This window comes from Trachurus trachurus, assembly GCF_905171665.1.
Source record: "Trachurus trachurus genome assembly, chromosome: 4".
Taxonomy (NCBI): Eukaryota; Metazoa; Chordata; class Actinopteri; order Carangiformes; family Carangidae; genus Trachurus; species Trachurus trachurus.
The window spans coordinates 9,534,987-9,562,528 of record NC_139898.1 but is presented as its reverse complement, the minus strand read 5'-3'; the positions used below and the strand labels follow the sequence as shown (position 1 = coordinate 9,562,528).

The following is a 27,542-nucleotide window of genomic DNA, read 5'->3' as shown; positions in this document are numbered from 1 at the left end:
TAGCTTATACTTTGGAAACTGTTCAAATCAGGCTCCGGCTCTTAGGCTCTTAGACACTACAGTTGTTAAAGTGATGGTTGGAGTCATTTGACATGAGTTTGTATGTACTGATCGATAGTCAGTGTGATACCTTTAGTAGATCCAGATCAGCAGGGGCACAGAGACAGACTGATGAGCTGCTGTGGACTAGGACATCCAAAATGTGTTAAATACCCACAGAAATACACTGCCCGTCCAAAAAAAAAGTCACACTCTAATATTTTGTTGCACCGCCTTTAGCTTTGATTACTGCATGCATTTACTGTGGCATTGTTTCAATAAACAACATTTCTGTCCAGGGTTGAAGTAATTTTTGGAAATATTCTCTGTGGGGTCTTAAGGTCTGGACTCTGTGGTCACACTGGACCACATTTCTTCTCTGAAGATGATGTTTCCCCACTATCCTTTCAGTCTTTAATAATGTGTTGGACAGTTCTTAACCTAATTTTAGTAGTCTCTGCAATCTCCTTAGATGTTTTATTGCTTGATGCCACTAATTTGACCCTTCTGAACCGATGAACATCTTCTCCACGACCACAGGACCAACATGGTTGTTTAAGAAATGAGACTGCATCAGTTAGAGTTAGATAAGTTGTTGCCAGCTGAAACATAATCAGCCATGCAGTAATTATCTTACCTATTAGGTTAGTTAAGTCCAAGTGGTGACCTTTTTTTTGGACGGGCAGTGCATACAGTATACAGAATAAATAGTGAAATGTATGATGTCACTGCTTTACTGTATCTCTGGCGAAACAGACCTTTACTTTGGAACTATAGTTTATCACCTTGTTCCTACCTACAGTACACTTACACTGGTCACACACTGCCTGTGTTGTGTGTGTGTATGCGAGGCAGTAGCTGCAATGAGCTGCTGCTGCTGCTCACATGCTGGTGTGGCGAGCTTTGGCGCTGCTGTGCTGCTGTCCCTGACAGTTCTGTGTCTCTAGATAGAGTATGTAGGTCACTTGATTGTTGGATTCCTCTTGATTATAAATCATTATAAACGTTTTAGTGTCACTGTCTCCAGATGCAGCTGCTATGATGGTCAGAAATATATGTTTCTTTCATGCCCATGACATCTCAATCAGAGTCAGCCTAGAAATTGACCATTATTTTTTCTGTGATGTTGCTGATACGATGTCGATATGACATCCCCGGGTTTGCTCTCTTGTTGTTAGCCCTTGCAGGGAGATGAACACAGCCGCCAAAATCAAAACCAAGACATTCTGCGGCAGTGACGCACATGCCATGCACCCACCATCTCTCTCGCATCGGCTCTGTCTGACTCAGTGCATGCTGTAGTTGTGCTTGTGTGTAGTAATACAGTGGTTCACACACTGTAGTTCAAAAGGAAAGTGCTGTTTTGATACAAAATAAAAGTGTGAAAATTTGCAAAACAAAATGCTCACTTAAACTAATTTGTTTTTTTTTTTCTGTTGGAATATTTTTAAAAGGCTCAAACAAGTTTTAATGCTGATGCCTTCCAGCTCATTCAGCCTCTGTGCCAAAGCTCCCGCTGAGAACTCATTGATCTGAATCTACTGCTACTACACTGACTAATAATCAGTCCCTCACATCAAATGACCTCAACTATCACTTTATGGATATTGTAACAACATTTTCCTTTTCTCACACACTTTTCATGAGCATGCTGTGTTGTCCTATTGCTATCAGGCCTGCAGCGCCAGCACCTACTTTAATACAAACATCTGTTTTTGATGGAAGAACAGTACATGGATTTTTTACAGTGGTTGACCAACAACGGTTACTGCATCGATTTATCAGTGTAGCGCAACAGAGTTCATCTAACAGGACTGAGCCTCAACCTGAGGCTGCACCGACTGTCTCTTAGGACACAGTATCTTAGAGAAAGCTCTTCGAAAGCTGCTGTGGCACAGAGGATACAAGAACGGGTTGATGGCAGAGTTCAGCCACAGGAGCCAGAACGTGATCTCGTACCAGTGGTCCGCCACACATTTACCGCCGCAGGCAGCACGGATGATCATTAGCAGAGTGTACGGAGCCCAGCAAATCCCAAAGGTGCAGACGATGATGGCCAAAGATTTGGCGATCTTTTTGTCTCGGGAAAGGCGCGATCCATGCGTCCTGTGACCAGGCGCCATGCAGGAGGCTGTGTGCTGAAACAGCCTGGAGTGTTTTCGGTTAGGAGAGAACCTCTCCCTCTGCATGAATATCTGACTGGTGTTTGGGTCCCCGCTGGAGGACGGTGACAGGACATCATCGTCCTCGATGACCGCAGTGATGGCGGTCGGCTCGCTGGACGACACCTTCCGCGTTTTGACAAAAAACACGGACCAGGCTCCTCCGTCTCTGTGCCTCTTACCGTTCCTTTGGGTCTTAAGGTCGTCCTCGGCGCAGGCGTTGCTCTGCTTGTTCCTGCGGTGGATGTTCAGGTAAATGCTGAGGTTGAAGAAGGCCACCGACACGAACGGAGTGAAGAACTCGAAGGTCGAAGCGCTGAGCAGGAAGTACCAGGTGAAGTAAAACTCAGCGTAGCATTCGTGGGCTGGGACGATGCTCTGGCCCACGAGTTCCTCCCAGAAGATGATGGCAGGGCCGTAGAGGAGGAAGGCCAACGCCCACACTGCCAACATCTTGAACACAGCCCGACGGGTCATGTTCCTCTGTGCTCTGTATTTGACCTAAGCAGAGAGAGAGAGAGGCACAAGAATGAGTCACAGTGAGAAAGCCAGAACATCAACTCCACATCCACACGTTTCAACCAGCCACAGCTGCTCACACAGTAATAACATGCTGACAAATACACTTCTGCTCCGAGTGTCTTGTTCAATTGAACCCCTGTTTGTATTGTGCTGCCTCGGAGCGGCAGGGAGATGCTGCGAGTGAAACCCACTGGTGAGTGTCTTATAGACTGTATATATATATATATATATTTGTGGGGTGAGAGCCACATTTACTGATGCAACACAAGAGTGTGAAAGAGACATCTGGTTCCTCCCGGCCCACTCCTTCCTCCTCATCAGCCGTCGTTCATTCTCTTCTCTTCTCCTCTGCTCCATTTTCACTTCACCTCCTCTCAGCCTAACCTCTGTTATTCAGCAGAGCTCCTCTATTTACCACTTGCCCCTGTTTCTTTCTGTTGTGTCTTCATCTATTCTGCGCCTAAAACCATTACCTGGTTCTGGGTTGTTGTAACAGCTGGTCGGTTAGTGTGAGACACTGGTCCTGTTAATGTGACTGTGCAACTCCACTTTTAGACTTATTCTGTCCCCAGACTCTAGCGTTTATTACAAAGGCAAGGCAATACCCATTTACACTCCCACTGAAAGCCAGCTCACTGCTGTTCTTAAATACAATCGATAAATGAACAAGATTTCAGACTAAACTACTGAGATGAATTCATTGATCAAAACGAAATAAACGTAGCTTCAAGCAAAGAGGTGTTATTACCAAACACTGCTTAGTAAACAGCTAAATAAAGCTCTCCTCCTGTAAATGTTAAATGTTTTTAAGGTCGACATCAACCATGAACAATTTAACATAATCTGAAAAACCTTGAGATTTTATCTTGGGAAAAAAAATCTATTTCATAAAAAAAAATAATAATCAAATATTAAATCTGTTTTTAAAGCCCCTGTACAGACTTTTCATTTAGTGTTGATTTTGGCGGCCCCTGTGGACGAAAGGGGCAGAATGAAGACTGCATTTCCCACTGTCATGAAGACGTTTGTCTGGTCGGCGCGTGTAGATTTGTTTTGGAAACGTCGGAAAAAAGACAGGACTTGCTTTTTTTTAGCAGCGTAATGTATCTATTCGTATCGTTTCGTCAGTGGTCCGACCCGACCATGCCTTCCAGAGGTATAGAATTAGACTACTTAAATAGCGTATCTTCACATTGATGGGCTCATTTGCTGTTGTACTGTAGGTAACAGAGACACATCAGCAGAAACCAGAGACTTTTGCATGTCCAGCTAAAAGCTCCGTACAGGGGCTTTAAGCATGTGGTCAAAATCAAACCCCCAAGGCAAAGACATCCCAAATTGTAGTCTAGTCTAGTAAAGCATATTGAGTTGCCCTGTGCATGAAATGTACTATATAAATAAAGCTACCTTGCCTATACATACTTCAAGTGATATCCCCTAGACCTCAGAGACAGTAGAGAAACCAGATGATTAATTTCCATTGTGTGACGTGGGTCTCCTCCTCTCTGCCCCTTTAGGAGACCAGCAGCAGGTCTGAGTCTGTTCAGTCCAATGGGAGAAGTGAACACGATCACAGGTTACGACAGATTCTTTCGCACCATAGTCACCAAAATAAATATGAATCCACTTTTCACAAGCCACAGATCCTCCAAAGAGTCTGACGTCAACGCTTTACTTGTGACCTGCTTCTGTCTCGGCTACAAAGTCTTATGCGCTCTCACAACTTCTCTCCTCTTTCTGTTGGTTTTGAGTTCACTGCTGCTACTTAACAAGCAGAATCCAAGTTTGCAGGTATACATTTATTATCATTGAACTGTTTTGGGAGTGAAGACAAAGCATTATTAGACTGATATGATCTTGTATTGGGTTGATCACATATCAGGATAAGACAAGCTGCAAAATCAGGTGCAAATTCACACAGTATATCACACAGTATCCATCATCATCCCTCCCACTTACAGGAGCCTAAACCTGTAATGTGGTATCTTCTGTATAAAGGATTGTTAAAAGGATGCCGCAGAGGAAGTAAAGCCCAAATCCCAAACTGATACCACACAGATGTCATCACAGTGAGATCATTAGAGTAATCTTTTCAACCTCATTCACTTATTACTGCCCATTTGTTTAATATACTGTAGATCTATTCTTCCTGCCCATGTAATATACACTCCACAGTTTACCCAGTAGAGGGAAATAAATAGAGATCTTATACTCTTACCATAACCAACACTCTCAGTTGTTCCCCTGAGGACACTGCACAGTGGATGAACACTGAATTTGGACACTTGAATGAAATGTCATTGTGTGATGCTATACTGTATATAAGCTGTGCTTTAAGATCCTTGGTTTTAACAGTTGGCAGTTGAACCGAGCTGTAACCCAACATTTAATAATGTCATTCCCAGACTCTCTGACTGTGCTAATTGCTGCAATGTTATTTTCATTAGTGGGCCCATGAAGGATCCACCTACAGTACTGGAGCCAAGACAAAAAGGACGCATCCCTCAGCTGCATTGGAAGAAGCCTTGACAATGGGACGGCCTAGTTGTGCCACTGTGGAGAAATCTGTCAAATGCAGCCTGTGACGGTTGCGACGCCTGAACAAAGACACAGCTGGAGTGATTTCTGAAACAATCTGAATAGCTTTCATCGAGAGAAATGAAAGTGTCAGAAATTAGAGCCCCTCTAATAGAATTACAGTTATCTGTCAGAAGGTTTGATTTTACTGCTAATGTGCAAATTGACTATTATTTACTGCCCGGATTAGCCCAGACTGTTGGAGGTCTGTCTCCAAATTGCCTGGACAAGATTATAGATTAAAGCCAGACACTCTTGTGTTGGGACACAGCAGTGAATGACAATGACTCCTCTCTGCAGAACAAACTGCCCCAGGAAGTGGCACCTTTTAGAGTGTGTGTGTGTGTTCGTAGGCGTGTGTGTAGGTGTGTGTGTAATGAGCACCTCCACAGCCTATACTTACAGCTCTCGTGACTGACAGGAAGCGGTCATAACTAATGAGGACGATGTTGAAGACTGAAGCTGTGCAGAGCAGGTAGTCCACCACCAGCCACACCTTGCAGAGCCCTTTACCCAGCATCCACCGGCCTGTCAGGTTGTACGGGATGTACATCGGGATGCAGAAGGCACCTGCCGAGGACACACACACACACACACACACACACACACACACACACACACACACACACACACACACACACACACACACACACACACACACACACACACACACACACACACACACAAAAACATATAAATCACCACTGTCTCCTCTCTACAACGCCTGGATGTGATCTGTTACCTGTACCAAAAAAAAAACACCTGTTCAATCACTGCGCGTTACTAACAAAAAAACCTCTGCGCTGAGTGAGAGAAAGACGTGTTAGAAATAAAAGCAGCACTGGGTGTTGAGAAAGACAATGATGCTGCACAGTGACAGGGCTGTGAGAACCACATGGAAATAAAATAAAGGGATATTACAGATAATCTGCCCCAATACTGTAACAGAGAGGACGGTAGGAAACATCACTGGCTCACAATGATTATATTGTGGGAATAATACAGTGCAGTGTGTTTGGCGCGCGTACAAAAAGTGCTTCTTTCATAGGCAGGAACAAAACATGAATTTAAGCGACACGACACACAAAGAAGGAGAAGATGCACCAACTCACCAACGAGAAAATCAGATATAGCAAGGTTCAGAAAGAAGTAGTTGCTCTGATTCCTAAGGGTCTTATCCACAATAAAAGCCATGATGACCAGCGCGTTCCCCGCAACCACCACGACAACCAGGGTCACCATCAGAACCGACAAGACCACCACCAGGTAGCCCGGGAGGACGGTCCCAGCCTCGGACACCGCGGGAGTCAAGTTGCCGCTGGAGTTGGACTCCAGAATACGTCCGTCCATAGTTAATGTACAGTCGCAGTCATTGTAGACCGCTTTCATTTTACGCACACGGACAAGACGCAAGTCCAACCGCGCGCCACGACCCTCCGCTCCACTTTACCAAGGAGTCACACAGGACTGAGGACCTGTGGCTGAATGAAGACACTTTCTCCACATCTCCCATTTTTCCTGCCGAGTGGCTCAGTGAGGTAGAGACAGGCTGATGAGACTGAAGCTTGTGTTTTAATGAGTAATAATAATCAGTGTATTTCTGCAGGTGCTCTGTTCCCGGTCAGCTGGTTTAGTCCACAGTGCTGCCTGCTGGATGTGCGGGCTCCGAGGAGCTCACAGCTGCTTTTGTCACACACATATCTAGTCTGCTAGAGAAGATAACAACCACTACATCCGGTCATATTTTCAAAATAAACTTCCTTCTTTGTAATTTAACATGAACGTATACGTAATTTAGGGTAAATGTGTTAAAATACAGTGACTGTTTACACATAGTATCCTACGTGACACCCGTTCTCATTGAGTAAAATGTGCGCAAAACCCGGAGGATTTCAGTCTTCTTCCGATGAATTATGCCAACTTGACTGTTTGCCTCCTGGTCCACTCTGATCAGAGGTTCAGCCTTTGATGAGGTGAAGCAGAGTGACATGAGATGACCCGAGGCAAACACATATTTACCTATAGCATCAGGATCAGTGATCAGTCCTGATGACAAGAGGACAGGAGGGACTACCTTGTTTTATTTAGACTATAATGTAGCCTATAGAACCCAAAGGTGTTCCCATACTGTACAATGATGTATTTCTAAGGAAGACATTGCTGCAAGATGAAAAAGAAGCTGCAACTCAGTCTACAAATCATAGTCTTCCAGTTTCTCAGTAAAGAAACTTAAATATTAAAGAAGAAATTAAGAATAAATTGTGTGAGAATAGGTACAGTACCAACACTGGAAAACATTGAACTTATGATGAATATTTGTCCCATTAGTGGTATTTTCATAATAAAAAGTTTTTTGTTTTGTTTTTTCATTTTAAAATACATTATTTGTGTTATTACAGCACTTTTCTCAACCACACATTTATTTCAGACACCACCTTCCATGACAGACATGGACTGCCAGCTACAGACTCTATTACTTGGACAGTTCATCAGACAGCTGCTGCCATATGGCTCTTTATTTTGACACTGTTACTCATCCAAACTTAATCCGAATCAAATTCAAACCAAACTACAACAGAGTTCCCTCGAACAGCAGCAGCAGCAGCAGCAGCAGCAGCAGCAGCAACTGTATAAATGAAATGTGAAAACTCCTCAGTGGCCCACGTCCTCTCCTCAGCACAGAGCATCAATTTAGCTGCAGGAGTTCTTCACCAGCCTGTAAAAAATACTGTTAGGGGCAGAGACGATGGGTTCGATGTGGTGACACCTTGTCAGGGAGAAACAGCTCTCTGCTGTGTGAGGTAGCTGTAATTATTCTCAATGGCTGACACAAGCATGGAGTTTTTTTTTCTCAGACATGGAGGACATTTCAGTAATCTATACATTATCATTCAAATGAAATCCCTCTTGGATCATGTTCTCTGTCATTTTCCCTTCCCTTTAGATACTAAACACTGATAAAAGTCAATTACTTTTCAAAATCACAATGTAGGTTGAGGCGATGGAACTGCTAAATGCACAGATGAGCCCTGAATATTTTTAGAAAGCAGCCCTCATCTGCTTGAGGCCAACACTGAAGTGGTTAATATGCAGATTGTTTCTTTCCAGAGATTAAGTGACACCAAAAAGGAGAGGTGAGGCAAACCTCACAGGAGCCGGGGAGAGGAAAATGCTCTGAGGGAGCACGCACCCTTGTAAAATGAATATTAAGCAGGAATCAAGTAGATGATACATGCGCATGTGAGCACGGACGTGTGAATTATACACAAGGGTTTTTATTGAGCTGTGATGTTTTATCATATTTCTTGGAAACGCTGAATGACCTCTGTCTGGATTCACTCTGATCCAGATTCAGCTGATTTAACACCTGTTTATATTGTTTTCTAACAGACTGTCATGATTTGTATTTTTCGTCCCGTCTTTAGTTCCTGTTTTATTTTGAACTTGTCTTACTAGTGTTTGCCCTCCTGTCATTACCTCATGTGTCTCACCTGTGTCTTGTTTCCTTAACCTCAGTGTTTTCCCATTGTCCTTTGTGGGTTGGTCTGTGTTATTACCCTGTGTTTATCCTAAGATCTCCTGCATCTTTCTGCTGCTTCGATGTTCATCCCCTGTGTTCTGTGTTCTTTTATACCCCTGTGAGTTATTAAAACATTTTCATTTCACTGCACCGTTTTTTGTGTCTATGTCTACATCTGGGTTCAGTCCCTTCCCAGCCGTGACACAGAGAGTGGCTCAATAGTTTTTGGTGGATTTAAAGAAAAAAACACACTTGATGTCTGTTTTCTGTACAAATCCCCATGGTTGGGTTGTTTTAATGAAAACATTTTGTACTGTAAACATTTCATTCCAAGGCTTCTTTGTCAAAATGCTTCATTATAAAGGCAAGACCATCTGAAACAACAAGTCCTAATTCCCTGGAGACATTTTTTAATACCATAATTTCTCCCTAGTTGCTAGGAGTCATCGCTTGTCTCCATTAAGATCGATCTGAAAACATTTAAGAATAACCTTTTCACTTCAAAGAAAGCCAAAACAATTAAGACAAATACATGTGTTTGTTTTTTTCTTTTAAAATTCATTTTGTCTTCTTGCTTTTTGGCTTCTTGGTCTTCCCTCCTGCTCTGGCAGATTCATCCTGGGAGAAAATAGTAAAAATTAGACAATAAACAGACAGACAGTTATCGTACACCAGCACTGCTCTTCATGGTGCCAAATGTTAAATATTTGAGTGGTGTTTTACAGCGACATATGTTGCCTAGAGTCCTGCTGTGATTTCCTGTCTTACAGAAATGTATAATGCACTGACTGGTACACCACAAACTTCCAATAATTACTGGGGAAAAAGGGCAAGCAAAAATCTCCATTCTCAAACATGCACATGCAGCAGGATGATAAATACTGACAGGTTTTTAATGTTCAGCTCCTTCATTACTCATGTTTGCACCGAGGCTGTAGAACAATTACTCTACAGTCCTGAGAGAAACTGGTGTTTCCATTCTTGCTGTCTTTAGTCCAGTTTTACCCTGTGTATATAATATATCAGCAATAAAAAGCTGAAGGCTAAGAGAAGATATCAGGATATTTTTATTTTATTTTATTTTTTTCCTGGATGGAGCTTTTAGACTGATGAACCTCAAGGGTCAATCCTGGTTCCTGTTTATTTTCCATATACACACTTCCTTTTCCTAACATTCTTGGCCAGCAGCGTTATTGTAGAGCTGCTGTGAGTCAGGTCATACTGTAAAATCCTGACAACTACAGGAGAATGTGGCTCTGCTGGAAAAAAGAGTTTAAAGCAGCGACCATTTGTCACAACAGGGAACCTTTGTGATTCATGTGTTGTCGCTCATTTTCTCCCCCCACTACAGTCATCAGTAAAACAACACGATAATATTACCTCAAGCAAATTAACAATTAAAATAGATATGAATCCCCGGGATATTTTCTTTTTTTTTTTTTTACAATGTCAGAGAATCACAGATTTTGAAACAGTGAAACTGATTTATTCATTTAGTGCTTTTAACCCCCAGGTCTGTTTATTACAGAGGATTCCTCTGTGGATAAATAAAAACTCCTGAACATCTGGCTCATAAGTTATAAAAGACACAATCAAAACAGAGGTTAATGACAGCTCCAAACCCCATCATATATCTGCAGTACAGAATCAGTGAAACACTTGTGGTGGTGAAGACAACATTTCCCATGATGCCAAACAATTTCCTTACACCGCACCATCTAGAGGCTGAAGTTACACCCTGTGTGTTTGAGCTTTACCTCCATCAAGAGGTGGACATTTGTAAGATTGACAGCTGCTGGACAGATTCCTATGAAGATTTTTCAGCTTTACCTTTAAACATCACACATCACAGTGTCTTTTGAAGTGTTTAATCTGCTCGGGAGCATTGCATAGATTCAGTCCGCTGAAAGAACCAGTCATTGATCACCTCCACTGCAGACATTGATCAGCTCTGAAAGATTGCTCTTCTTTTTTGACCAATCAAATCAAAAGGCCTCAGACGTGGTTCAGTCAGTGTAAAGCCAGTGGTCATCTGTGTGTTGCGAATTGGTTTAAATGGTTCTTGTTTATCTATAAAGCGCCTCATGAGCATGGAGGAAATCCACGTATGTGGCTGCTGTCAGGGTGGGGATGAAATACAGTGTGGATGTGTACAATGAGTGGATGGATATGTTTAAAAATAGGTTTGCAGTACCTAATCTATGTGAGGCAGCAGCTGAAGGGTGAATGGAGACATCAGTGAAATAACTTTGCAGAACACAAGGACAGCTTCAAAGCTGCGTGGTCCTAACTTCAGGCCAGTGAACGCAGCACGGGAGTGTTTGATCTCCACAACAAGTGGCAACCAGACACTTCAGATCAACTGACGTTCCTAACATGACAGCTGCTGAGGAGTTACCGTGGCAACGTAAAGCAAGGCACACACTACATTATTATAATACAGCTATGATGATACTGTGACTACAGACTTTCTGACTCTGCTTCGATTTTCAGAAAGGCAAGAAAAAGACTGGCTGTCATCTAAATGGAGAGGATTAAGATGTAAGCTCGCTTCAGTCAAATGACGACTATGAAAATATGTCACTGTCAATATTCTAAGTCCACGGATCGTTTTAAATACCTTCGTTTATCTGTGGTAGCCAGTCATTATTAAGCTGCCTTAATGATTTCTCACTCCTCTCCTGCTCTGCCAGAGAGAGAGACGAGACTGCGGTGTGCGTGAACACACACATTAACAAAACATCTGTCCAACATTAACAAACTGAAAAGAGATATTTTCATCTGTGTGTGTCTTTTACGCAACAATATAATATATGTATATTATATATATAATATAATAAGCCAATAGTGCATTAGTGTGAAATGTTGTCTGTATGCAAGTCTACCTGATTATCTTTGTTCAGCAGTATTCTTAAAGGGAAAGTTCAACATTTTGGCAAATTGGCCCATTGCCATAATCCCTATAGTTTTAGGAGTAGGTTTGTTTAATTGTCAGTGCAAGCTATTTTTAGAACGGTGGAGCAGAGCCGCAAGCTGCTCACACTACGGAGGCAAATGGGATTTCTTGGTTTCCCTCATCAAACTCATCAAATACACAGTCCAACAACTCCATGCAAAATTCATGCAAAACCGCAGATACGTGTTCCCGTCGGGGGGGCAGTTTTTCAGCAAGCAGTGCGTGGTGAATGTGCAAGTCACAATTTGTCCACCAGAGCGTTTTGGAGTTGTTGGATTGTGTATTTGATGAGTTTGATGGGGGAAATCAAGAAATCCCATTAGCCTCCGTAGCGTAGCTCTGAGCAGCTAGCGGCTCTGCTCCACCGTTCTAAAAATAGCTTGCACCGACAAATAAAGGAAACAAACCGGCTCCTAAGACTATAGGGATTGTGGCAATGAGCCAGTTTGCCAAAATGTTGAACTATATATATATATAAATATGGTAGATTGTTAAAACTGAGCAACTGGCTGAGACAAACCAACCAAACGCAACCAACTCCTGTTCTGTTAAGTATATAGTCTAAGCTGATCATTATGGATAAGATAAAGACAGAATCTTACCCGTTCCTACAGCTGCTTAGTGTTTAACTTTGGGAAGATGAGCAGCAAGTCACAGTTCAAATCTTTTCACTATAAATCATTAGGATTCACTTGTTTATCCTGTGTTATTTTGTGATTAATTGTTTTTTTGTGGTGCACAGTGGGATCAGTCAGACACACATGTGAAGCTGGCCGTCAAGAGTTTTTAGTTTTAAAGCCATGAACTCGTCTGCTGCTGCCTTAAAATTGACTCTGCACAAGTGTTAGAGAAAATGTTAAAAATCCAGACTCATTCACCCTGTCAGTGTCTCATTTAGATTTTCTCTATTATCTATTTAATAACACTGTAAATAAAGGAATTGATAGAGTAATAGTGGTTGTTGCAGCCCGAACAAGGCTGTAAACCAACTGGAGTACAAGATACCAGATGGCTTCCAGCATTAGAGACCTGGCAGCACAGTCAGATTTGACTGATGATGTGTCAGAGGAAGATGATTGAACAATATCTACGAGTCTCACCGACGAGGCAGTGTATCCCTCCTCCACCAGGATGTTTCTGGCGCAGTTGTTGATGTGTTTGAAGCGGTCAGGACCCAACAAAATGCCTCCGTACCACCGAGACACCACCACCATAACGTTTCGCACGTCCAGAATCTAGTGATGAGACACAAATGCGGTATAGATGTGAAATGTGTGAAATGAGCATGAAGGGGACAAATACATTGAAGTGTGATACAACAACATCCCCTGGCAGGAGAATATTTCACACCAGATGTGATACAGTGGGTGAGTCTGTATTACGTGTACATGGCTCGGCTGCCGGTCTAAACCTGATGGCCTGACATTGGCAGGATTTGCATGTCTTCATCAGAGCTTCAGTCTCATCTGTGTGTCAGTTTGTATAGCTTCGGTTAGAAGAGAAACATCATATTTCAATTCATTCATCCAAATCCAGGACAGCACAGCACTTCCTGTTTTCTTTAGATATGAATACTTACAAAATTAAAAAAAAGAAAAACGTAGACACACAAAATAACCAACCCCTCAAACCAAAATGACATGTAAAAATAGTCAACCAATGAATAAAATGTATCTTTTTTATATTTACAATGGATAATGGTCCTTTACACCTGTCTGAGATGCCTGTGTATGCAGAAACTGTTTTTGTAATCACCATGTTCACAGCGGATCAGATGACATGACATATACATATTGTTATGACTGTCTTGCCAAAAATGTTGCTTTTCCTGTTTGAAGTATTAATCATGTTGTTTTCAGATGCAGTAGCCAGCTGTTTCCATCAATTAAGCTCAAACCACAGGATTTGGGAAAGTGAATATAACACCCCTGTTGCTGTGTATCTGTAAATATAGCTGAGCATTTATATATCTCCAAAGATGTGTGTATTCAACATTTATGTGATATCATTTAACAAGCCACTATCTCTGCAGCTGTTCATATAACAGTGGTAACATCTCACGAGTCCTGTCGTCACAACCCTGGTGACTCTTGGAAGTACCGTTGACTCGTGTCTGGCTTCTTTTGTTTAATCTTATCCTCTCTACTGCACATACACTGGTTAATGATATTAATCCCATCAAACGCCATGCAAAAACAAAGTAATTCCACAAAACGCTCATGTGTCTTTAAATAAAAGGGGAGGAATTGGCTCAAATTTAAGGACACTCATCCACATCTGGCCGCTGACACTATTCATCACTATTCATCTTTTATTCATCAACTTCACACTTCCACGTTCACTAGCAGAAAGCACAAATCTCAATGAGGAAATGGGCAGGCAATGAGATTAGAGAAGAATGGATTAAGGGGAAAGCTCTTCATGTAAATTGCTCAGCATGCTGAGAGTGTCACAAGTAGAAGATTAATCAGTGTTGCTCAGAGGGAGGAGCAGGATCTGATGCTATCACTGCAGCTACAGTGTGTCAGTCAGCTGCAAGATGTGACCTGATAGTGTGTCTTTTTATCTGTATCTGCTCGCATGTGCTTAAAACAAGACTGGGTAAACTTTCAGTAGATGGCTGGATGGTGTGTGGCTGTGGGCAGGATGCAGTTGGAGCCGTCATCAGTGGATGAGTCCAGGGCAGAACTTCTTTCCTGGTCTGACCATCTGCCACACACACAACCACAAAAAAGCTTCAATGCTAATTTTACATGGCAGCATTGACTTCCTATTTCAGCACCACGGATAGCACCCAGGTCTGCCAAAATACCTTTTTAACTTTAATATTTAATAGAAAATAACAACAAAATACAACATCACAATGAGCTGTCAATATGACAACATGCATCCATCTCTGACCCTGTGTGTGGGCTTTTCATTCATTCATTCATTTGGAGTGGACTGGGCTCACACAGGTAATCAGCCCTCACCAATGCAACAGGAACTTCTAATACATATCAAACAGAGGGAAATGAGAAATGAAAGCATGCATCAAACAGAGGCCTGTTACCTTCTGCAGCTGAGGTGAATAAAGACCCTGGTCTCTATTGAAAACTCTTAACGCCCCCTGATGACATAATTGTAACGGTGCCAAGTTGTTTTAAAAGAACAGCCAATGGGAAACGTCACTCACTCAGTCATGGACCTCTGCAGCTGTAGCGCTGCTCAATGGCCAGTATTATTTAAAAATGCATGCATAGGATGAATGGATGAGTTTGCATTTATCTTCTACTTTGACTGAGTTTAGATCATTTGTGTTTCAAATGGTCAGGGTCAGAAATGGATGAAACACCACAGACCCAGAGCAACATGTGTTTCTGTCCATCTGGCAACATAAACTTCTATATTTTCTTTCAGCTCTTTAATCTTTAGCTGGTTTTATGTCTCTACCAAATCCTGAGGGAAACATCGGTTTCTGTAGCTGTTCCACTATGTCACTGGCTGTGTCTGTGTGCTGTTGGGTACATTTTACATTCAACTAATCGAACCAACTGAACTAACTGCCTGCTTTTGTCAACAACTCTGATGTGGGCTAGAGAGAGAGTAAAAACAGTTTGCAGGACTTTAACTAAAATAGAGCTAAATGACATCACAATGCTTTAGGACAGCTTTAATGTGAAGAACTAAGGCGGAAATGTCTCCTGGGGCTGGGGTTGAGGAATAGATCTACACGCCTCAAAAAAAAGTTTCGAAACACTTTTTCAGTCAATCATTTCTCCCCTTCAATAATAACCAATTGGTGTTGTATTTTATGTAGAGTGACCAACACCATGACCATCATGAGGAGGAGGTGCCTAGCTGCTGTGGCTGCGTATGCATCTTCCACATGCTACTGAGGTCCCTGGCACTGTAAAATGAACAAAGTGTAAAAATATGTGTTGTTGTTCTTTCCTTATGTGGGGGAGTTCAATCATCCAATCCACCAAGCAACACAAAACAAGAATGAATATTAACAGGAGAATACTGCAGCGGATTTTGGCACATTTTTGGGGGCGCTACCCACACTTTTAGCTGTGTCGCTCATTCCACGAATGCACCATCCTCACAGGTTGTACCTCATTGTAAATGTGACTGATCTGGCTTTCCAGCGATATAAAATACAACACAGATTGGTATTATGAAAGCAGAGAAATTATTAACAGAAACCCTTTTGGTAACACTCTCTATAACGCATTATAACCATACTTATAATGAGTCATAATGCAGTTATAGCACTGTATAACTATAGTTACAAACACTCATAAATGATCACAATGCTTTATAACAATAATCATAACACACTATAAAGCATTTTATCATGACTTATAAGGTCAGGTCTCATAATACGTTATTATTGTTAGTAACTCACTGACAATGGCCACATCGATAATGTATTATAAATATAGTTATAATGTGTTATAATTGGCTTATAGACGTGTATAACTATCATTATAAACACTCATAAATTACTATAAGGCTTTATAACAATAAGCATGACACATTATAGAGTATTATAACTCTATGAACTCTAGGAAGAAAAGAACAAACAAGAACACAGTTCTACAAAGATCCCTTCAAGTTCCTAAAGACTCTCTTCACCAAGGAGAAAAGTGGAGTTCTGAAAACAACAAAGAACGACCTGGAGGAGCACTTGAGAACAACACACTCTGATCCAAGGCGTTATGAACATCTGGCCACTCCCTCAGACATTCCACCAGTCAACTTCCCAGAGCATCAATTTGAGACTGGCCCTCCAACTTGGAAAGAGGTGGAGAAAATCGTCCATCGGGCAAGAACAGCATCAGCTCCTGGGCCAAACGGAGTCCCATATAAAGTGTACAAGAACGCACCAGATGTTTGTAGGTTCCTGTGGAGGCTCATGAGGACAGTATGGCAGAAGAGGATCATACCTAAAATATGGCGTAGGGCAGGTGGGGTCCTGATCCCAAAGGAGAAGGATGCAACGAACATCACTCAGTTCCGCCCGATCTCCCTGCTTAATGTGGAGGGTAAGGTCTTCTTCAGTGTCATTGCACAGAGGATGGCCGAATACCTGCGCAGAAACGAGTACATCGATACATCCGTACAGAAAGCAGGGATACCGGGCTTCTCTGGATGCCTGGAACATGCGAGCATGATCTGGCATCAGATCCAAACGGCAAAACTGGAGAAAAAGGACCTTCATGTGGTCTTCCTGGATCTGGCTAACGCCTTCGCCTCTGTGCCCCATGAGCTCATCTGGACTGCCTTTAACTTTTTTAATATCCCGGACACCATCACAACCCTGGTTAAAGCCTACTTTCAGGACCTGCAGTTCTGCTTCTCAACGCCTGAATTTATCACCTCATGGCAGTGCCTGGAGGTAGGCATTATGGCTGGATGCACCATCTCTCCCTTGGCATTCACTATGGCGATGGAGATCATTATTCGAGCCTCAAAATGGGTTGTAGGTGGACAAAGAGCTGGCTCTGGTCTACGCCTCCCTCCCCTCAGAGCCTATATGGACGACATCACCACTTTGACTACCACTGTCCCATGCACCAGGAGACTGCTCGGAAAACTGGAGGAGAACATCAGTTGGGCCCGCATGAAGATCAAACCAGCTAAGTCTCGTAGCATTTCAGTTGTGAAGGGAGCGCTCGTTGACTTGAAGTTCTTCATCGGTGATGACCCAATCCCCACGGTATCAGAACAGCCTATCAAAAGCCTCGGAAGGTGCTACGACGCAAGCCTGAAAGACAAAGACCAGGTGAAACAACTGCGCAAGGACATCAATGCTGGCCTACAGTCTATCGACAACACCCATCTACCTGGGAAGTTAAAGACCTGGTGTTTCCAGTTTGGTCTTCTACCCCGGGTGCTGTGGCCCCTTGCAATCTATGAGGTCCCGATCTCAACAGTAGAGAAGCTGGAGAGAGGAGTCACAGCCTACATCAAAAAGTGGCTCGGAGTTCCACGCTGCCTCACAACCATAGGCCTCTACGGAGACGGTGTTCTCAAGCTGCCCCTCACCAGTCTCACGGAGGAGTTAAAGTGCGTCAAAACACGACTGCAGATGACACTGAACGAGTCCAAAGACGTTGTGATGAGGGAGAATGCACCAACCTTGGCCACTGGGCGCAAGTGGAAACCAGCAAGGGCAGTGGAGGAGGCAACATCAGCTCTCAGACATGCTGACATCGTGGGGAATGTTCAGCAAGGAAGAGGAGGCCTTGGGCTAGCAGCGAGCCGCCCAGTCTGGAGGAAGGCCACTGCTCCGGCACGGAGGAAGATGGTGGTGGAAGAAGTGCGCCGTCAGGAGGAGGCAGCAAGATGGGCCAAGGCAGTCTCCCTTGGCAAACAGGGGCAGTGGACACGGTGGGAGAGTGTCGAAAGGAGGAGGTTGAGCTGGAGGGATGTGTGGGCCATGGAAGCGAGGAATCTGAGCTTCGTCATCAGAGCCACCTACGACGTCCTTCCAACACCAACAAATCTCCATCAGTGGTTTGGTGAAGAACCCGGGTGTGCTCTGTGCTCCAGACCAGCCTCCCTCCGTCACATTCTCACAGGGTGTAGGACAAGTCTCACCCAGGGGCGATATACTTGGCGCCACAACCAAGTACTTAAATGCCTTGTGTCCACACTGGAAGGAAAACGATCTAGCACCAACTCCCTACCACTGCCAACATCTAACCCCTCACGAACAATTAACTTTGTCCGTGAAGGGGCTACAGCTGCTAGGAGCAACCCTATAGCATCAGAGAGGCACCAGCTGTGCCTAGCACGAGACTGGAAACTACTGGCGGACATTGGCAGGCAGCTGGTGTTTCCTCCAGAGATAGCCACGACCACCCTGAGACCTGATGTGGTGCTCTGGTCCCCTTCTCTGAAGAAGGTTTACATCATTGAGCTCACCGTACCCTGGGAGGACTCCATGGACGAGGCATATGAGCGAAAACATCTGCGCTATGCAGAGCTAGCTGCTGAAGCACAACATCGCGGCTGGAACACAGAAGTCCGCCCAGTGGAGGTCGGATGCAGGGGGTTTGTGGCAACATCTACCACCAAGCTGCTAGGGGACTTGGGAGTCAGGGGCCAGAGCCAACGTGCAGCTATCAAAACTGCATCAGCAGCAGCAGAGAGGAGCAGCCAGTGGCTTTGGCTGAAGAGGAACGACCCCTCTTGGGCCCCCAGCTAGCAAGCCATATATCCCCCGAAATGTTTGCTACATGACAACAAAGCAAATTAACTGACTGATTGGGCATGGGACGCAAGCTGGGGCCTGATCAGCCTGTAGCTGGCCGCCTCTGTTGAGGGTGTATAGTGATAAAGGCCGAAACACCCAATGAGCCAGAGGAACACTACTGACGATGCGTCCCAAAATTTGACTTACCTACTTACTATCCACTATTCACCGGCAAGTCCACCAGTTCTTTTGTATGTGCTCGCACAGAAATTTACATCTCATCCTGTGTTTTTCGAATCTGACCATCTGGACCTGTCCAGTGACTGCTGAGAAAGATCAGCTGACGACAGGGGAAAGTCCTTGTGACGGCATGGAGAGACAGCTGGCACGAGGGAATAGACCTCACCAGGACAGTCTTGGGTTAGCTGCCCATTTCTGTAGTCTCTCATGCTTTGCAGCATGTTGGAGACACCTACCATAGCTACGAAAAAGCAAAGAAGGAAAATACCCCCAGAGTCTGCGAGAGCGGGGGCGCAAGATGACTCATCGGCTGATAACACGGTAACGACTGGACCGGAAACGACTATGAGCAAAGACAGCACAATTCAGGAGAACACCACGGCAATCAGCACACCAACTGCAACAGCAAACCACAAACTGCAGACATGTGCCTGCGGATGGAGTAAAGTAACATCTTACCGGGGGTTGAGGATCCACCAGGGGAAGAAAAGGTGTTTGAGGGAAGAGAGACAGGGGCCTCGCATTGACTACCTTTTACGAAAGGGGTCAAATCAGTCGAGTGAAGCACACCAACTGGATGAAAACCATAGCTTGGAGTGCATCAGCACCACTGTCATGGAAGTTGCAAACTCAAACACAGAAATGGTGGAACAAACATCAGTTGTGGAACCCACCCGAACTCCTAGACCTGCAGTAGAACGGAGACTTCCAGGGCACAGACTGCGTGTGAAGTGGCCCGGTGCTGCGGAAAAAAAGCTGTGGGAAACGGTGAATACTGACCTGGCCCTGACCCTCGAACAACTTCGTGGCACAGTGGAGAAGAAATTGGAGAGAATGGGAGACATCATCTATCACTACGGGGTAGAACGCTTTGGTATACAAGAGGGGAAAAATGCTAAACAGGCCCCAAACCCTCCAGTCTCCAGGAGGCAACAGGAGATCAAGCGCCTTGTTCAAGAAAGGAGACAACTGAAGAAGCTATGGAGGAAGGCCTCTGGAGCAGAAAAGGAGGGCATAAGTACTCTCCAAGCCGATATTAAAATCCGTCTGGCATCCCTCCGCAGAGCAGAGAATCTACGGAAACGAAGAAGGAAGAAAGAACAAACAAGAACACAGTTCTACAAAGATCCCTTCAAGTTCCTAAAGACTCTCTTCACCAAGGAGAAAAGTGGAGTTCTGAAAACAACAAAGAACGACCTGGAGGAGCACTTGAGAACAACACACTCTGATCCAAGGCGTTATGAACATCTGGCCACTCCCTCAGACATTCCACCAGTCAACTTCCCAGAGCATCAATTTGAGACTGGCCCTCCAACTTGGAAAGAGGTGGAGAAAATCGTCCATCGGGCAAGAACAGCATCAGCTCCTGGGCCAAACGGAGTCCCATATAAAGTGTACAAGAACGCACCAGATGTTTGTAGGTTCCTGTGGAGGCTCATGAGGACAGTATGGCAGAAGAGGATCATACCTAAAATATGGCGTAGGGCAGGTGGGGTCCTGATCCCAAAGGAGAAGGATGCAACGAACATCACTCAGTTCCGCCCGATCTCCCTGCTTAATGTGGAGGGTAAGGTCTTCTTCAGTGTCATTGCACAGAGGATGGCCGAATACCTGCGCAGAAACGAGTACATCGATACATCCGTACAGAAAGCAGGGATACCGGGCTTCTCTGGATGCCTGGAACATGCGAGCATGATCTGGCATCAGATCCAAACGGCAAAACTGGAGAAAAAGGACCTTCATGTGGTCTTCCTGGATCTGGCTAACGCCTTCGCCTCTGTGCCCCATGAGCTCATCTGGACTGCCTTTAACTTTTTTAATATCCCGGACACCATCACAACCCTGGTTAAAGCCTACTTTCAGGACCTGCAGTTCTGCTTCTCAACGCCTGAATTTATCACCTCATGGCAGTGCCTGGAGGTAGGCATTATGGCTGGATGCACCATCTCTCCCTTGGCATTCACTATGGCGATGGAGATCATTATTCGAGCCTCAAAATGGGTTGTAGGTGGACAAAGAGCTGGCTCTGGTCTACGCCTCCCTCCCCTCAGAGCCTATATGGACGACATCACCACTTTGACTACCACTGTCCCATGCACCAGGAGACTGCTCGGAAAACTGGAGGAGAACATCAGTTGGGCCCGCATGAAGATCAAACCAGCTAAGTCTCGTAGCATTTCAGTTGTGAAGGGAGCGCTCGTTGACTTGAAGTTCTTCATCGGTGATGACCCAATCCCCACGGTATCAGAACAGCCTATCAAAAGCCTCGGAAGGTGCTACGACGCAAGCCTGAAAGACAAAGACCAGGTGAAACAACTGCGCAAGGACATCAATGCTGGCCTACAGTCTATCGACAACACCCATCTACCTGGGAAGTTAAAGACCTGGGGCCTCATTTATCATTGTGGATACACCTTTTTTTACGCCATTTTCCCCTCGTTTTGTGCGTACGCACTTTTCTCCGCCAAATTTGGGATCTATCAAGCCAAAACCTGACAGGGAAAAGTGCGGACATTTACACCCATTTTGACCCTGGCGTACGCCTTTTTTGAGGAACAGGAGGAATTGGCGACACCGTTGCTGAGTCAGAGAACTGCAGTGTGAGAGGGAGAGAGGAGCGGAGTACATTTAGAAGAGCACAGAGGATTTTTTAAAGTAATTGTGGTAGTGGTGGACCGTTGATGCTGGCAATCCAACCCGCTCTATAATAACACTAGGCTTTATGTTAATTGATAAACAGAGCGGATTGTGGATTTTGCTTTTTTGATTAGGCTGTGTGACGTCCGACAAGGATCAAACCATCCAAGTTTAAAAACACACCGGCAGCAGCGCACACTGATCTGCAGCTACTGAGACTGTTATTATTCTGTCACCTGAGTTAACGAGGTGCACGTGTGTTTGGAGCTGACGAGAGCAGAGAATAAAGAGTGAGACGACGCGGCCCTGAGGAGGAACTGTGAAGGACTCAGCTGTAATGGAAAATGACCTAAACCGAGTCCAGTAGAGCTGTAACTGTGTAGTGGGAAGGCCTGCAAAGTAATGGTAACTATCGTCCTGCTTCCTACATTGTTTTAACATCTAGGTAAAAAAAAAAAAAAAAAAAAAAGATTTTCTGGGATAAACGGGCAGATTATATAAGATTCTTCTTCTTTCTGCTCCCTTTTGTTGAGATTTGGGAGGTTTTTGTTTTTATTGTAGCTTATTAAAATGCAAGATCATTTTTCTGACTGATTTATTGTCCGTGTATCTGCTTTCGGAGAAGCGGAGAAGTTCCGCTTCTTTCCCCCGTCCTCCGCCGGTTGTCTCCGTTGTCACTTTGTTGTCACAAAAGTTGCTGCGCCACAGAGAGCACATGGCTAATTAAATATGCACGTGCTGACCATATAGAGTTGTATATAGGCGTTCCGGGGGTGGAGTAAGAGGTGTGTTCATGTGTGCACCATTCTTGAGTCCTGTGTGATTTATTGCGGAGAGTTGTCCGTACGCACAGTTTGATTGATCTGAAAAAGGTGTAAATATTTAGGGTGTACGCCATTTTCGTCTTTTCGCCGTACGCAAATATTTAGTAGCAGTTTTACACCCTCTTTCATAAATGAGGCCCCAGGTGTTTCCAGTTTGGTCTTCTACCCCGGGTGCTGTGGCCCCTTGCAATCTATGAGGTCCCGATCTCAACAGTAGAGAAGCTGGAGAGAGGAGTCACAGCCTACATCAAAAAGTGGCTCGGAGTTCCACGCTGCCTCACAACCATAGGCCTCTACGGAGACGGTGTTCTCAAGCTGCCCCTCACCAGTCTCACGGAGGAGTTAAAGTGCGTCAAAACACGACTGCAGATGACACTGAACGAGTCCAAAGACGTTGTGATGAGGGAGAATGCACCAACCTTGGCCACTGGGCGCAAGTGGAAACCAGCAAGGGCAGTGGAGGAGGCAACATCAGCTCTCAGACATGCTGACATCGTGGGGAATGTTCAGCAAGGAAGAGGAGGCCTTGGGCTAGCAGCGAGCCGCCCAGTCTGGAGGAAGGCCACTGCTCCGGCACGGAGGAAGATGGTGGTGGAAGAAGTGCGCCGTCAGGAGGAGGCAGCAAGATGGGCCAAGGCAGTCTCCCTTGGCAAACAGGGGCAGTGGACACGGTGGGAGAGTGTCGAAAGGAGGAGGTTGAGCTGGAGGGATGTGTGGGCCATGGAAGCGAGGAATCTGAGCTTCGTCATCAGAGCCACCTACGACGTCCTTCCAACACCAACAAATCTCCATCAGTGGTTTGGTGAAGAACCCGGGTGTGCTCTGTGCTCCAGACCAGCCTCCCTCCGTCACATTCTCACAGGGTGTAGGACAAGTCTCACCCAGGGGCGATATACTTGGCGCCACAACCAAGTACTTAAGTGCCTTGTGTCCACACTGGAAGGAAAACGATCTAGCACCAACTCCCTACCACTGCCAACATCTAACCCCTCACGAACAATTAACTTTGTCCGTGAAGGGGCTACAGCTGCTAGGAGCAACCCTATAGCATCAGAGAGGCACCAGCTGTGCCTAGCACGAGACTGGAAACTCCTGGCGGACATTGGCAGGCAGCTGGTGTTTCCTCCAGAGATAGCCACGACCACCCTGAGACCTGATGTGGTGCTCTGGTCCCCTTCTCTGAAGAAGGTTTACATCATTGAGCTCACCGTACCCTGGGAGGACTCCATGGACGAGGCATATGAGCGAAAACATCTGCGCTATGCAGAGCTAGCTGCTGAAGCACAACATCGCGGCTGGAACACAGAAGTCCGCCCAGTGGAGGTCGGATGCAGGGGGTTTGTGGCAACATCTACCACCAAGCTGCTAGGGGACTTGGGAGTCAGGGGCCAGAGCCAACGTGCAGCTATCAAAACTGCATCAGCAGCAGCAGAGAGGAGCAGCCAGTGGCTTTGGCTGAAGAGGAACGACCCCTCTTGGGCCCCCAGCTAGCAAGCCATATATCCCCCGAAATGTTTGCTACATGACAACAAAGCAAATTAACTGACTGATTGGGCATGGGACGCAAGCTGGGGCCTGATCAGCCTGTAGCTGGCCGCCTCTGTTGAGGGTGTATAGTGATAAAGGCCGAAACACCCAATGAGCCAGAGGAACACTACTGGCGATGCGTCCCAAAATTTGACTTACCTACTTACTATCCACTATTCACCGGCAAGTCCACCAGTTCTTTTGTATGTGCTCGCACAGAAATTTACATCTCATCCTGTGTTTTTCGAATCTATAATACTTGACCGTATAAGCCATTACACAATTCTCTATGATGTGTTATGCTTATTGTTATAAAGCATTATGATCATTTATGAGTGTTTATAACTATAGTTATACAGTGCTATAACTGTATTATAACCAAGTATGGTTATAATGCGTTATAGAGATAGGCGTCAAGTAAAGTGTTACCAAACTTTTTTGAACTTCAGGAGTGTATAAAAGATGCATACACCTTTACAAGCCTCCCAACATGCAGGAGAATGTGTAGTTAAATGTTTCAGCCAGTCTGCAGCTGTTTACTCATTTATCCAAAATATCCAGAATTTCAGAAAATTTGAGTCAAGAGAGAGAGTGTGCATAAGTGGCTGACTTTTTTGGAAGCGAACACTGTATTAGTCAGAGCCCGATTCATCTGGATTCAGAGCAACAGATCACAGCTTGTGACACGCACCCAGAATCCAATGCAGTATTTCACAGTGATTTATCTCTCTAAAAGGGTCACAGTGGTTGAGACGACTCCCATCATCTTATGAATGAGCGTGAATGTAAATCTCATCTGGAAAAGCTCTGACATGACTCTGAACCCTCCGGTAATGAGGATCACAGAGAGACTAGAAGTCATCACCGAGCTCTGATTACAGCAAACTTTCTGTTTAGTCACAAAGCTTCCACTGGCCTTCACCCAATATCACAGAGAAACAAAAAGTGTGTGGATCCGTACACATTTCAGTGTGATGTGGGTGTCCGTATGCGTGTGTGCGTGACTCACAGCGTCATCTGATAGCACAAGCCAGTGACAAGTGCCTCTTTGATATGTGGAATGAAAAGATAAGCAAACTGTAGTGAGGAGGAGCAGAGTGGAAATGTGCACATGATCTAAATACCAGTGATGTGTTTTACAAGTGCAGCGGTTTCCTGTTGTAAAAGCAGAAAGATTCCGTTTCTGTGTAGCTAGTTCTTATTAAATTACGTTTTTCAAAAGGCACATTCGTTTTAATTAAAGGTTCTGTCTTCAGGATGAGAGAAGAATAATGATGTGGTAACATCAACCCTAATTGGCTAATGAACATGATGAATGGTGATAATTGCATATGAAATATTGAAATTATATGTTTTTTAAGTGTTTTCCTTTAACTCCTGGTGACATTTTGATGATATGAATTTTGGCTAATGTGAGACAGTTTTCTGCAATTAGTGAAATAATTACTTATGTCAGTCAAAACAGGGACTAGAAATTATCTTGATTTGTTTAGCGCCTTTCATTTTTGCTGATTGCAGTTTCTCAAATACAAAGGTTTTCTCTGAGTTAAATGAGTTCAAATTAAAAATTTAGATTTTGGATTGTTGGTAGGACATCACCAGAAATTTGACAACTTCAACAACTTTGTGCCAGCAGTAATACTCTAGGGATGGGAACACTGACTAATGGTTGATCATAATGATTTATGAACAGCTGCAGAACTAATAAAATTCCCATCAACTTCAGTATTCAGTGCCAACTGTCAAATGTTACCATGCTAACGCCTGCTTAGAGGGATAGTTCAACATTTTGGCAAATTGGCCCATTGCCATAATCCCTATAGTTTTAGGAGTAGGTTCGTTACATTTAATTGTCAGTGCAAGCTATTTTTAGAGCGGCGGAGCAGAGCCGCAAGCGGCTCAGAGCTACGCTACGAAGGCTCATGGGATTTTTTGGTTTCCCTCATCAAACTCATCAAATACACAATCCAACAACTCCAAAACGCTCTTGTGGACAAGTCGTGATGTTGAACTATCCCTTTAACATCAGCACGTTATTATGCTTTCTCCCAGTTGTAACAGTTTCTTACTTACAGCTTCAACTCATACAAAAATCGATGTTCAGAGTTTTCTAAAGCTCTATGTAGTTGTTAAAGCAGTGAGAGAGATGTTGATTCAACTTAAGCACAGGAAACATGAGGTTGAAGTTCACCGCCGGAGGCAGTGCAACACTCCTGACTCATAACACCCCAGTTTAAGAGCCGCAGCAGATGCCTCATTATGTAGACTGGAAATGACCGAGGCCGCTTAGAGCAGACACCAATTATGGATGTAGAGGCCAAACAAAAAGTTGGATGCAGAAAGTGAATGTGGGTCTGACATTAACTCTGCCTAGTTCTTTTGCAATATTTTTCCTTTTTAAGAAATGTTACAATTGGTTTGTTATGAAGCTGATACACTCGTCTGTTTTGAGGTCAGTGTTTTGTGAATCGAATGATAACCTGTAGTAAGTGAAGCAATCTCCCCCCTGCAGCCGTCTCCCCGTCGTCCTCACAGTCCTGTAAGAAGCTGTGCTTGTCCTCACAGTAAATCCTACAGACACAATGACAACAACAGGGCATTAGAGGCGGGGGAGCGGTGAAACATTTTTGGTCAGAAAATGGCACCGTGACACCGACGGCCTCCTCATCAGAAACTGTTTTCTCCTTTAAAGTGGTCTTAATGTCAACATCCCCTCTCTGTGAGTAATGGCCACCCAGGGAGTGCATCAGCAGCTCGACATGGACTTCATTAGATCACGCTAAAATAGCTTTTCCACACAGAGGTGTAAGAGAACACACACACAAAGGACAAGATACATACTTACTTACTTATTTGCATAATACACAACACTGGTTTGACCTTTAATTGCAGTAATGTGACCTCCTGAGAAGACAGATAGGCCCTGGATCTGTAATCATCTCATGTTTTTCTCCACTAATGAAACACACTATTAACTAACACATTGTACACATTATAAAGCCTTGACAGACACACAGGAGGCAGTACCACTTAATGGTTCAGGACCCCACTGTGACGTTACTGACCTGTATGCATAAATATTGTGAGTGGCACTGGCAATCTTTTTGTTCTCGTACAGATTCTCCAGGACCATTTTAACCTGCAGAAACACAACAGGCAGAAAACTGAACATCATGCCATGTTGCATTGTCACTGTCACACATTACTACTTCCTCATTGTAGATGACAAATGCAGAAGCCAGAATGACTCTCTGAGAATGACCTCAGCGAAAATACCAAACCTTCAGTCATATGAAACCCTGCATGAAATTATTAAATATGAAAAAAAATAAGCTTATTGAATTAAAGCAGA

At 44.3% G+C, this 27,542-nt stretch overlaps 2 protein-coding genes across 2 annotated transcripts in view; both read right to left on the bottom strand.

The window, feature by feature from the left end:
- Positions 1-1,844: 1,844 nt before the first annotated feature.
- LOC310984317 (histamine H3 receptor) lies at positions 1,845-6,650 on the bottom strand (the record flags this gene model as incomplete). Its single annotated transcript, XM_083969503.1, has 3 exons — positions 1,845-2,702; positions 5,704-5,870; positions 6,413-6,650. The coding sequence occupies 3 exons, from the start codon at positions 6,648-6,650 to the stop codon at positions 1,845-1,847; spliced, it is 1,263 nt and encodes a 420-aa protein (XP_083825629.1).
- A 2,573-nt stretch (positions 6,651-9,223) lies between these two features.
- The window catches only part of impact (impact RWD domain protein), a 34,085-nt gene continuing 15,766 nt past the window's right edge, over positions 9,224-27,542 (bottom strand). Inside the window, exons 8-11 of the mRNA XM_083969820.1 lie at positions 27,256-27,329; positions 26,671-26,761; positions 12,877-13,011; positions 9,224-9,438 (exon numbers count right to left, since the gene is read on the bottom strand). Of these exons, the coding sequence (XP_083825946.1) occupies positions 9,379-9,438; positions 12,877-13,011; positions 26,671-26,761; positions 27,256-27,329 (360 nt within the window). The 3' untranslated portion in view covers positions 9,224-9,378. The remainder of the gene's footprint in view (positions 9,439-12,876; positions 13,012-26,670; positions 26,762-27,255; positions 27,330-27,542) is intronic.